Here is a 12,747-nt window from a genome sequence, read left to right as displayed (position 1 = left end):
ACTTAGTCAGTTATGTGCCCAGCGCCACTATCACTATCACTGGATCCTAAACCTGCAATTTGGCTTTATATCCAATCACTATTCACGCAGTTCTTGTCAATACAACATCAGTCTATGTGAAGAAGTTGATCTGACTCGGAGAGTTCTTCAATTTTAAAGCTTTAGGCCTCAGTCAGGTCATTTTAAACTTGAAATATTCCAAAATTCAATAGTTGCAATCTCTTCCAGGGGGTTTCCTGATGATATATCAGTGCAAAGGTACCGGTGGACTCAGTACCTATCTAGGTAGATAGATTGGACGATTACTAAGATTAATGGGGGCACTTATGGGCATACTGATACCTATTTCTGATAGCCACAAAGCACTATGATAAGGATTCCAAGGCTGTAAGTTTCTATGCCCTCCGTGGTTTAGAGCATTGGAAGGCTGAAACCCTAGAGTGAAGCCTGCTGAGCCTTTTTAATTTACATAGGCTATGGAATGATCCTAAGGTTTAATTTCCGAGCCCTAAAAGTACCCCGGAAGTGAATGAGGTGTTAGCACGACTACTGTGTTATCTCCCGATGTTGCCGATGTTGCCGAAAATCACGACGTCTTCCTGGACATATTATTTGGAGGTCATACGGGCAGGCTGAATCTTAGCTCAGACGTCCAGGTCTGTGAGCTGATATATACTCGGTGCCTACAAAAGCCTGAATCCGTTTGACCTGAGCAGAGGCAGCTAGGATTGAGTCTTCTAAGGTTGAAAGACCTGCCAGGTCCAAGCTTGCACATCTAAATTGCTCTCGTAGTTTTATTGCTTTAGGTGCTCATCCAGGCGGCTGTTAATAGCTTGGGAGGATCAGTCAAAATCCATAGACATAGAGTGCAAGTGGCGAGTCAACCATGAGGATGGATGTACATATGCTGCTCAAGGCTGCATATCCATGGATATACCCTGATATTTAGATAACTCTGGAGGTAAATCTACAGGTTGATATCTAAGTATCTAGGTATTTACCTAGTTCCTTTATTACTTTATGGATATACTTGCGGATAGGTTCACTCCCCAAATTAGGCAGATATTCGTACGTCCAGGGCTAGATATCCACTACTATTTTCTGTATACTTGCTGGAGATATTCTGGCGTATGTATCGACAGTAGGTATAATTCATTTAAATGGACTTTCCCACTGATATGAGAAAATGATCAAAGTCTGACACCCGCCTCAGCTTTGGTGGAAGTTTACCCCATGACTTCCTGAGGTCGGTACCTAGGTACAATCGAGCCTCTGATAACTCTGGAGTACATAAGTTAAAATATAACAAACTACTTGAAGTCCTAGGATACATGAAGCCTAACTTTACCAAGCCCTAAAGAAACATTGAGAGCATATTTGGAGTATACACCACTATATACTGCATCATTTAGTAAACTTTGGAAGGTATGGGTAGAGGAGGATATTCAATTAACTTACATTACATAAGGACCATCGTCCTAGATATTACACGTTGGTTAGTAGGTAGGTATTGTGTTCCCAAATGTCCCTTCCAAGGTTTACCTACTGAGGCTCATCGTCACTTACTTCTTGCCCACCTCCCCCCCCCCCCCCCCCCCTTCATCCCAGTCATCACTCAGAATTGTATACTTAGTTATATTTCTTTAGTCATCCTGGAACTATTCTCTTCAATTACACCAATCCACGTTCTAGGTCTCAAGATTCCAACAGTCAGTGCTTTCCTCTCAAAGTCATCTTTCTCTAATTAAAGGCCATACTTACAATCTATCCACCTCCCATATGGATTTTGAATTACCAGGAAGCTGAGCCAGTATAAATTATGTCTCTCGACTAGCCTATAGTATAGATACTGTTGGAACCAATGGAATCTGGTTTGCTGAAGTGAATGAACTCAGGAAGTGAATGAAACTAGTGGAATCGGGGCATACCCGATTCCATCGCGGGAACTTAGAATGAACACACATCTTACCGCATAACTTATTACACGTACAACGTAGTAGTAATAGTGCATTGAGATCCCTGTGAACCGACAGATACCATAGATCTAGGATGTTATTTTCTCCTTAATACGGCTAGTTTCATAGCGGGCGGCATCCTGGCGCTTATTAGGTTGGTTGTTGGGTTTCTAAGGTTAATATGAAAGCAAGGTTTGTCAAATTGTCAAAACTTTTACCCTACTATATTGATTGGGGATGGCTGGCACCTTGTCAACTCCGAGGTCTTTACATCGTCATGTTACGGGATTTTTGCTGTATCCTAAACCCCCACACATCCCCTACCAAGGTACCCAGGTGCCGAGACAGGTGTGATGAGGTCTAAGAGTAAATTGATTACAACTAAGTAGCTATTTAGATAATGCAGCCTGTGCTCACCACCTGGGCAATTACTCTCGTGGGGTGTTGATTCCTCGGGCCTAATATCTAGGTAGTTTAGACCCATGTATACCCTTACTAAGGCCGGTGATTACCGCCATAAGTATTTAGGAAGATTATCTCTGTCATCCAGAACATTATTGACACAGGGTGGGCCACTACTCCACAATATGCTGTTTATGTCAAAAGCTGAAGATTCCAGGGTTATTGAATTACTGCTTATATAGATGTATACAACCACGGGGGCAGCCCTGTCAGTTGGTAAAATAGATAGGCGAATACCTCGCGGAAAACTCCCTGTAGCCTTGAAAGTATAGCTTGCCTATTATCCGACGGTGGTCTCTTTTGGGCATTTATGGGCCTTGGAATGGGTGTGGATGTGTTATTTCCAAGGTTAGTGTTGGGATATCAGACAAACGACACATCACGAATTCCTGTTCAGAGTACATCGCAAACGACAACCTTGAACAGTATGCATATAACTGTGATGTCCCGTCTTTACCAACTATTCTGTCTTAGACGATGGAACACATTCATCTCAGACAGAAGAGCAACTTGTAGGATAAATAGCTAGTCCTCACCATGAATGAAAAACCAGACTTTACAACCACTTCAAGAGAACACAAATATATTATAGGGACATAAAGCGTTACCTGTGATAGGTGTCAGAAGTGGGCGTTAGCCTCTTGTCTACCATTTCGAATAGCTATTCAACACTTGGTACTGGTGTACCGACAGTTAGTTAGGAGTGCACAGAATGTATCTGTTGCGACAGCCGAGAAACAAGGCTGCCAACATACGGAAAGTATTTCGGCCGAAAAGCTTCTGCCAAGGCAGTGACTCTCGGTTCGGAATAACCACTCGGAGGAACTAGGTTAGTATATCATGGCATCCTTGAACGATATGCATTCATCGCAAACGACACCCTTGAGCGATGTGCATTCGCGACAGTAATGTCCCATCTTCACCGTCTCTTCTGTCTCGGACGAATGTTTACATTCTTCCAGGACAGAGGAGCACCCATATACTATAAGTAGCTAGTTCTCTCATCAATGAAAAATCAGACTTCACAATAACCACGATATTCAGTACTGTAGAGAGCACTACACTTGGTGGTTTGTCTACGGTGTTGAGTAGTGGTTAGTTGAAACTCATCAACTCTTTGATTCTACTGCAGTAAACTCCACGACAGTTTTACTGCGGTAAAACCTCGTTCTCAGTTATCGGCGACTAGCTAGCTACGCCCGCTAAAGCGAGCGACAGTATCTACATAGCATACCAGCATAATATTTACAACATTGAAATCCTGGAATGGATTAATAAGATGATTGTTCCAAGAATTTAACATTCATTCATTCATCCGTTAACATACCCAGGTGATAAATCCTATGGAAAACTGCATTTATGTACATAGCATGATGTCGAGACTTAGGAGTGCCTGTTCCAGGTGGACTGACTCGGTTTCAAATCCTCCAAATTTGGAATCTCGATACCTGATCTTATCTATTTTGGGAATGGGTAGCTTTGCATTATCTCCCAGGTAACAGAAATTGGAGTGTCTACGGAGTAGTTCGGATGGGAACTCAAAAAAGCCAAGAAAATATGCCTCTAATCTCCCAGAAGGGCTAGAACTCCAGCAACCGTGGGAATTCCTAGCCAATTGATCCCTAGTTCCTTGTCGAGTGATGTCTCATCTGGTAGCCGATGCATCTCGCCGCGCCGGATTCTAGATTCAGCATGCCGCGTTTAGAGTAAAAAGTACCGAGAGTAAGTAGCACATAGAACAAGGGTTGGAAAGCGCGGCTATGCTAAATGTACCAAGCCGTAATATTTTAATTGTACAGCTTCAAGACCTACTACTCAGGATCTGAGTGGTTTGGCTATGGATGCTTTGATGTGATCGATTGAAAAAATTACTGTATTGTCGACCTGGTCGTTAAGATAAAGTTTTCCCCAGCTAGGCTCACTTGTATTCCAAATTTTGACTGCATTCATGAACCGAGTGGAAAGCTTATTAGTGATTCTGCCCGTTCAATGAAGGAGAAATGTTGAGGGCCTTGAGAGGTGCGAAGCATTTTACTGTATAAATTGACAAAAGTACTGTATCCTCAGGGCCCGTTCCAATTTATTTCGTACTCCTTATTCAGGTATACCGGACCGAAAGGGAAAGTCGATCGATCTTCCGGCCCGTGCAGCGGGTAGGAGAACCATGATTTCCAACCAATGAACATACCGTACCCCGGAAGCGCCTATTGTTTCCGAGCCACTCAGTAGACTGAATAGTCCGCCAAGGCTGAGTAAACCTTCGATAGTATGGAATACAACAAGTACCATTGGAATTATGGCGCATGCTTCTTTGTTAGATGTGATCATGACTCGTATGCAAGTTGAAAGATACGGGGAAGACCCTTGTAAAGTAATCAAGAAGTGGCATACTCTGCCTACCTTGGTATGCAAAAAAATTGAATCTTCTCACTCCTCAGCACCCGATACTAGCCTAGGTAAGTACTTTCGGTGTTTGAAAGTAAGATGCATGACTATGGATATTTTAGACCCAGAAACAGAATATAGATTTCGTGTCAGACAAGACTAATACCTATGACATCGGAAACAACTGAAGGTACCATGTTATGTCAGGAAATCATTCATATTGATTTTGAGCAGCTGATATGCGGAAGGAAAGGGTGGAGCAAGTACGAACTTTGAAAAGAAAGAATCTTGGAAAAGAAAGAGGGCACTGGGTGAGATTGCGTTATGCATGCATTTTTCTAGTCTTGATTGGAGAAGTGCATTGGCGCCGTGGATTTGAAATCCGCATCAATAGGGCAGTTAGGGACAAACCCATAGAATACACAATGTAGAATACGAGTGACATATCATATTTGAAGATCAATGTTTGTTTCTGGGGGTGGGCCTATAATCGAAGTATATACGGAGCATGTATAGTCAAATTCCGAATTCCATCTGCAGCCATACAAAATGAGGCTGCGCAAGTCAGTAACAGCCTTATGTTAGATAAGAGTGGGTACATAATGCCAGCGGCCGATTGGACGGATGACAACCGCCCAGTCAAGAGTATAGGAAAATAGATGACTGGCAATTAGATTGGGTGATAGGTTTTTTTTTTTTTTTTTTTTTTTTTTGCCAGAACTGATGTTCCTGTAGAGTTAATCAGGATGGAGTCAGTGGAGAAACGCATGAAAAGTCCTCAGGTTGCCCAATAGCAGCCTCACATATACGGAAGTGTACTCCGTACTGTTTGTCGCTGTAAAAGATGACGCTCGCGGTTTGTTCTAATGACCGGAAGACTTGGAATTCTTTGCCACGTAATCTGATCCAATAAGTACTCTGCAATGCGAATAATTCATACTATTTTCCAGATAGATCTGACTTAATTGCCACATTTGGAAAGCTTCATGTCATGAGTCGATGTAACGACGGGCGATCAGTGCTCTTTGGTTTGATCCGGGATTTATTCAATCGTGGCATGGTGGTTTTATCACGCCAGTGGCGCGAAATATCGCAATTAGCGAAAACATGTGCGGAGTCTTTTGTCCTTACAGTATTCAGGTGGATATATCATGCACCTACTGAATTATAACGTTGGATTTGGGGCAGTATGACCTGTCCTGTATCTAATCCTAGCATTCTGTCGCCGGCTGTATATGGAAGCAGGCTTCGGCAAACATTTCGCAAAGTTAGCAGTTGATCAAGTTTTCAAGAACTTGAAATTGTTTTGTTCAGGTTTCTGGCCGAGTTGGTACCATAGATTCGAGAGGCCTGTACGCCGTATGTCACCGCAACTGGACAGTCGAAATTATCGGTCGCGGTATCCCGAAAGAAAGAAGTAGAATGCGATTAAAAACTCTCAGGCTTTGTTGTGGTGAACGTCATGATCTATCTCTTTTTGTGGACCAAGTGTTTTCCCCCTTGTTTCCATTTCTTGATAGAATAGAGCCTGTTTCAGAACCGTATTAGTGGTAGCTGTTCCACTCACAGGCATATTAGATAGTGGCCACGTTCTTCTGTTGGCCTTTCGGGCTCTTCCATGCAAATCCACCCTCAACAGAGCCTTCGACCCCTGTTAGCTACATGCCACCAACAAAGCAGATTGGCAGGCCGCAGGCTTATTTCTTCTCCACTCACAGGAGTTCAATCGTGGCCTACTCGGCCACCAGGTACCCTGGCTGTGTGACAATACCAGATCAAATCACCCCGTCCCTGCCCCACCCCGTCTGTTTGCTAAAGTCGTGTCGTGACCCCTCTTGAGCTGCTGAGGCTTTTCTTCATGTCACTAATATATAGCCCAGTGATCCTTTCATCTTCTGTCGGAAAACTGTGCTTCATCCAATCCTTGGGTACACCCAGGCGGCAAAATCGGAACCGTGTCGGTAATGACCTGATCCCTTTTCGATACAGCATCGGACGAAAGAGAGAGGAGCAAAGAGATATATATGATTTATATGAGCCATACATATCTTGAAAAAATTTCATCCAATCATATAGGTGGGACAAGGCTTTGTACATACCCTCAAAATCGAGTCTCTTCACCTATTGCACACCCTCTTGTCAGAACAACAACCGATCACAAAAGTCAACCTCGCGCGTTAAGCTCATAGATCTCGTCAACACTAGGAAGTTAATGGCGGTCTTTGTCCAATCACCGAAACAGGATAAAATTGGACGGGGATTTGGTACTCCAAAAATGAACAATCAGGGTCATCCCAGACCTTTAGCTCCAGGACCACCACGGACATTTGCTCCGCAATCGCCTATGGCTGTGAGTCGACCAAAAAAGAACTCAACGGCTTGTCTGACCTGCAAGACAGCAAAGAGAAAGGTAAGTCGTCGAGTCATGGATTTTCACTTGCAAACAGATTTCCGGAAGAGCCGTCCTGACATTCTTCTTCTTTTGTACTGCAGTGTTCCGGACCTCCTGCTCCTTGCAAAGCATGTACTACTGCTGGAATTGACGATTGTCAATTTGACCCAACCCGTGATCTCAGACGCAAAGTAGCTGTGAAGAGGGTGATAGAGGAGCTTTCAAACTATAAAGAACTGTTAGAAGCCTTTTTCAGGGCACTTCGAACTGAAACTGCAGAAAGGGTGCAGAGTATCATTGAACTGGTTCGAAGCAATGCATCACTGAATGAGATCGCTGAGGCTGTTGGAAGCCCTGCAGTTTATTTCTCCGATCCCAAAGCATTGTCAAACGCCAGTCATCTTATTTCGGATGATGGAGACCCAAATTTAGCTTATTTTGAAGCGGATGAGAACAAACCTAGGCGAGCTTCGGATATCTCAGAGGAGGAACTACCCAGGAAAACACAGATCACTACCCATCCTTATGCGCGAGTGACCCTGGAGAGTCTCTGTGATATCCCTATGATTAGTGTCCCTTCAAAGCCATGGACGGAAGTTACTGATGACAACGAGCTTGTGTCGCATCTAATTTCACTCTATTTCACATGGGACCACCCATGTGCCCAATTTGTTGATCGAGAGACATTTCTTGAACATATGGAGAAGGGAGATCTGAATTCGGAATTCTGCTCACCACTGTTGGTCAACGGTTTGTTAGCAGTGGCAAGTGTACGACGAACACCATCTCCATTTCAATCATGGCAAGGTTTGATCTAACTCCAACAGACGTATTCTGATAGCCCGATCGTATTCTCAAATTCCGAAAACGCGTTCTCTCGAGGGGAGAAATTCCTTGCGGAAGCAGAGAGGCTATGGCGAGCGCAGGAAGGGCGATCATCGTTGACTAATATCCAAGGACTTCTTTTGATGGGTTATTTGTATGTTCCATAGTCCCTAAATCTTCTCTGGATCTAATATTGAGTATTGCAGATTGTCATGCCAGGGGAAGTCTCGTCTGGGCTGGCTGACGTTACGACAGGCTGTCGAGTTAGCTCAGGATTTGGGAATGTTTAAGCACCCCAGTGTCATCCAGAGGGGACAAAAATCGCCTGAGATGAAACGAGCCTATACAATCACAGCATGGGGTATCTTCAGCTTGAATCTGTAAGTAGTATCATCCAGGCTATGGGGCATGGACTCTAATATCGGGGTGTACAAGTACTGACTGGCCATGAAGACAAATGTCCATCAAACTTCAGAGGTTTGCCAATCTGGAATATCCTGTATCGAACATTTATGCCGGAGGTGATCATGATTTTGACTGGGTCCCGTATCCGCGGTCGAATCAGATTGCCTATGATAAGAAACCAGCTCATCTTCCCAAAATCAGGCGAGGTCTTGTAGATCTCACGATCATTATGGTTGAGATCAAGGGTCTTTTGGACGATGCTGAGTTGCACACGAACTTCCGCGCCCTGCAGAATAGGGCAAAAGCTCCATATGACCGTTTGCAAAATTGGTTGACAGACTGGCCCGATTTACCCAAAGACGAAAAGGATCCAATCCCGCAACTTCTCACTCTTCGGTAATATACACCCCCTGATCTGACTTCCTTTCTAGTATCCTGTGCTGACAACCTGTGAAGCTTGAAATGTCTTCAAGTGAGTATGAGCCTTCTTGAGGCACTGATCGATAGGGCTGGGGAGGATCCTATGGCTGTTAGCATAAGAGATGAATGGTGTGAGCAGGCCATAGAAATGACTCGTTGCCTTTCTGCCTATCGTCTGTCGTATGGACTCAAACACATTCCAAGCCAAGTTGCAGATATCATCCAGACAGCCCTTCATGGCCTTCTGAAAAGACTGGAAGATACAAAGGAGGCAACAGTGGCGTTCATTGAATGTTGTCGTTTTGGGGTTGTCTTGAGCCAGAAGTTCAAACCTGTGGCTGAGATCATCCAAGCACTCCAACATGAAAATGCACGGCTTCCTCACGATGCCATCGCAATATTGGAGGACTCAGATCTCTGAGAGAGTCAAGACTTATGAGATCCAGATGCTGAACGTGAAGGGTAAAGTGGGCTGTATTCGGTAAAAATGATCCACAACTACGGGAGACGGCTTCTTATGGCATTCGGTCATACAGGCTACGTGCTCCTACCGGAAGCTTTTTCCGGCTGACAAACCGTTTTTAAACACCTGTAACTAGTCAAGTCAATCTGTCATGTGGCCTTTTTTATCAGCGGGCAAATAAGAGTGGTAGTTGATCTCCCCTTCAAGCAACGGTCTTGCCATAGAGTCGATTTTATCGCCGCGAGTGCATTACTCAACATTCTTTTGACTAAATTTCGGATGATTGTATCAATTTTTTTCATGCTAGTTGACAAACACCATTATAGGCCAATATCAAGCTATCAACTTTGAAGCTTCTCTACATGTAGCCATGGTCCATTCAACTCTAATATTCAAATGTAGACTGACCTTGGAAGTAGAGAGATATCTAATCGCCCTTATAGAAGTCTCATTCTCCAAAATTGTAGAAAATGGATGTTATACCCGAGCATTGAAGTCTTACTAGTTGTCATTTTGTGCCAAACTCCGGCCGACATACATTACCTAGATATTATACTCCTTGTCTGAAACAAAAAGCATAGTCACGGATAATGGCTATAACCACTCCTAAAGACTTCCAAGAATATTTCGTCATTATTTTCAGCAGCCATGATTGATTTCTGAAAATCCTGATGTTTGGTTAGAAGTTTGAGTTACCTGACACGACCTGTAGTCTGGTTTGGTTATTTCCTATTTTGTTATGCTTATCTAATCCGAGCTGCATAAGATGAGTCAGCATCCACTTTATGCCCAGATAAGATAAGCATAACACTCCAAGCGAAAACCCTCAAAATTCGTTCTTTGGCAAATCCCACACGGCGAGCGACGACGGACCCCCACCCAACCCCCCTTCCGCCCTGCCGTCATTCAGGCATCTCAAAGCCCAAAAATATACAACTTCTTTCATCCGCACGCACACTTTCGTTCTCCCCCACAACAATGTCTTACGAAGATCGCGCCTCGGATGCCGAGGAGGAGACCATGGTGAATGACTACCGCGAGCAGGTCAATTACGACGATAGTCTGAGTGAAATAGACCATTCTGTGTCTCTCGGTGGTTCTCAGGCTCAAGACCTTCAAGCACAGCTCGCCGCGGCTGCTACCCCACTGGAATATCAGGCTACTCTTGAGACCAAGTTCGCCAGCTACGACAACTACTGCAGTCTCTTCCACTACATTCTGAACTCAGAAGGTCCTGTGGATCTTGAGGTCCCTTCTGTACGTTCCTCCACTTCGCCATTCTGTAGCTTTGAAACAAAGAAATCTACGCTTAGCATTCACGTATTATATGATGGCTGGTGAGAAAGTGACTAACTTGATGTTCTTTAGTACTACTGGGCCTGGGATGTCATTGATGAGTTCATCTACCAATTCGAGTCTTTTTGCCGATACCGCAACCGCGTTGCTCGTAGTGGATCCAGTGAGGATGAGTCCCAAGTCCTCCGCGAAAACCCGAACACATGGGGCTGCTACTCTGTACTGAACGTACTGTACTCGCTTATCCAGCGCTCGCAGATTAATGAGCAACTGGCTGCCATCAAGCGGGGCGAGGATCCAATTGCTTTCGCTGGCGAGTATGGCTCCCGGCCGCTTTACAAGATGCTGGGCTACTTCTCCATCATTGGTCTGTTGCGGGTGCACTGCCTGCTCGGTGACTTCAGCCTTGCCCTGAAGACCCTCGACGATATCGAGATGAACAAGAAGGCCATGTTCGCCCGCGTAATGGCCGCCCATTTCACCACGTACTACTACGTCGGTTTCTCCTACATGATGATGCGCCGCTACGCCGACGCCATCCGCATGTTCAGCCACATCTTGGTCTACGTTTCCCGGACAAAGAACTTCCAGAAAGGCGGCAACAACTACGATGCTATCGCCAAGAAGAACGATCAGATGTATGCCCTGATTGCCATCTGCGTGGCTTTGCACCCCACCCGTCTGGACGACACCATCCACTCCGCCGTCCGCGAGAAGTACGGCGAGCAGTTCCACCGTATGCAGCGTGGCGGCCCCGAAGCCCTCCCCGTCTTTGAAGAGTTGTTCCGCTCTTCTTGCCCCAAGTTCATCAGCCCTACTCCTCCTGACTTCGACAACCCTGCCTACAACGTCGATCCCGTCGATCACCACACTGCCATCTTCATGGATGAGGTAAAGAACACCCTATTCAATCCCACCATCCGTTCATACCTGAAGCTTTACACCACCATGGACCTCAAGAAGCTCGCCGGCTTCCTCGAGGTCGAGCCTGAGAAACTCCGTTCCTGGCTTCTCGTGAACAAGCAGCGCAGCCGTCAGATCCGCTGGGTCGAGGGTGGTCTGCTTGAGGGTGATGCTGTCATTGCCAACGACCTCGACTACGCTCTCGAAGATGACTTGATCCACGTCAGTGAGACCAAAGCCGGCCGCCGCTTGGTTGACTGGTACCTGCGCAACCTTGCCCGAGTTTACTAAAAAAAAAAGTTTTAACTCCACAAATCCCATAGGCTAAAAGACTAGCCGATTGGTGCAGGTTCCTGCGGGTGATTCGAGACGTAACAAAAATGGTGATGGATGGACTCTTTACATGCAAGAAAAGACGGACACGACTCGAGATGATTTCTTTCATATTCTTATTCCGCTTCTCTTTTTTTTCCATTTTTCCCCATTGTTCACATTGCAATTGCTGGGTTTTATACCCTTTCTAGTTTTCCATATTTGTTATACTTTTCCCCCCTCTGTGTCCTGCGTTTTACCATCACTTGTGGTCAGGGACTCCCGTGTGGATTCAAAATCAAGTCAGACTATCGCGATATCTCTGGTGGGCGTAATATTTACATTGGCCCTGGTCTGCTGTTCTGCTTTAAAGCAAGTGATGTACTATGAGAGAGTACATCCATGGATGGAGGTAGGAGAAAAAGAGACTTGATGAAATTGATTCATAGATCAACGATATTATTCTTTATTCAATAGTTCCTCTATTAGTATATTGTTTTTGCTCTTTTCCTTGGAGGTTTGTTTTGTTCGTGGAGAATTGGATTTAAAGGACCTATCCACAATTTGCCCTGACTTGAGGTGATCAAGCAACGGTCCGATTTTGCCGTCTTGATTCGAAGCCGACTTCTATAGCGGAGTTTCCCCAGATCATCTCTTGGCCCACCTTTATGCATTCTCTTCAGGAATCTTTGCTTCTGACCGAAGTTTCTAGCGGATCGATTGGGCTGTCTTATATGTCCCTTTAGCTGATGCTGTCAGAATCCGTCAGCAAGAAAAACATGGGCGCAGAATTTGTGCCAAAGCAATTCATCCTAAAGCCGATTGAGTGCAGATGGGCTATACGATTGAAAAACGGCCGATTCTGCAATCAGGCAGAGAAGGTATCCGCTTATAGATATCGAAGATCGCCTGACTTTCAGGAATCACAA

The 12,747-nt window shown here is 44.9% G+C and overlaps 2 protein-coding genes across 2 annotated transcripts; both read left to right on the top strand.

The window, feature by feature from the left end:
- Positions 1–7,077: 7,077 nt before the first annotated feature.
- N7495_000211 (putative C6 transcription factor) lies at positions 7,078–9,265 on the top strand (the record flags this gene model as incomplete). Its single annotated transcript, XM_057202881.1, has 6 exons — positions 7,078–7,212; positions 7,296–7,964; positions 8,022–8,173; positions 8,226–8,399; positions 8,473–8,820; positions 8,881–9,265. 6 exons carry the CDS (start codon positions 7,078–7,080, stop codon positions 9,263–9,265), a joined length of 1,863 nt encoding a protein of 620 aa, XP_057066954.1.
- Positions 9,266–10,285: 1,020 nt separating this feature from the next.
- N7495_000210 (putative eukaryotic translation initiation factor 3 subunit EifCl) lies at positions 10,286–11,797 on the top strand (the record flags this gene model as incomplete). Its single annotated transcript, XM_057202880.1, has 2 exons — positions 10,286–10,564; positions 10,676–11,797. The coding sequence occupies 2 exons, from the start codon at positions 10,286–10,288 to the stop codon at positions 11,795–11,797; spliced, it is 1,401 nt and encodes a 466-aa protein (XP_057066953.1).
- Positions 11,798–12,747: the final 950 nt, after the last annotated feature.

The sequence above is a fragment of the Penicillium taxi genome (assembly GCF_028828555.1).
Source record: "Penicillium taxi strain IBT 34144 chromosome Unknown utg000001l_segment0_segment0, whole genome shotgun sequence".
Classification (NCBI taxonomy): domain Eukaryota; kingdom Fungi; phylum Ascomycota; class Eurotiomycetes; order Eurotiales; family Aspergillaceae; genus Penicillium; species Penicillium taxi.
The sequence above is the reverse complement of the archived record's forward strand: the minus strand, read 5'-3'. Positions and strand labels throughout refer to the sequence as shown.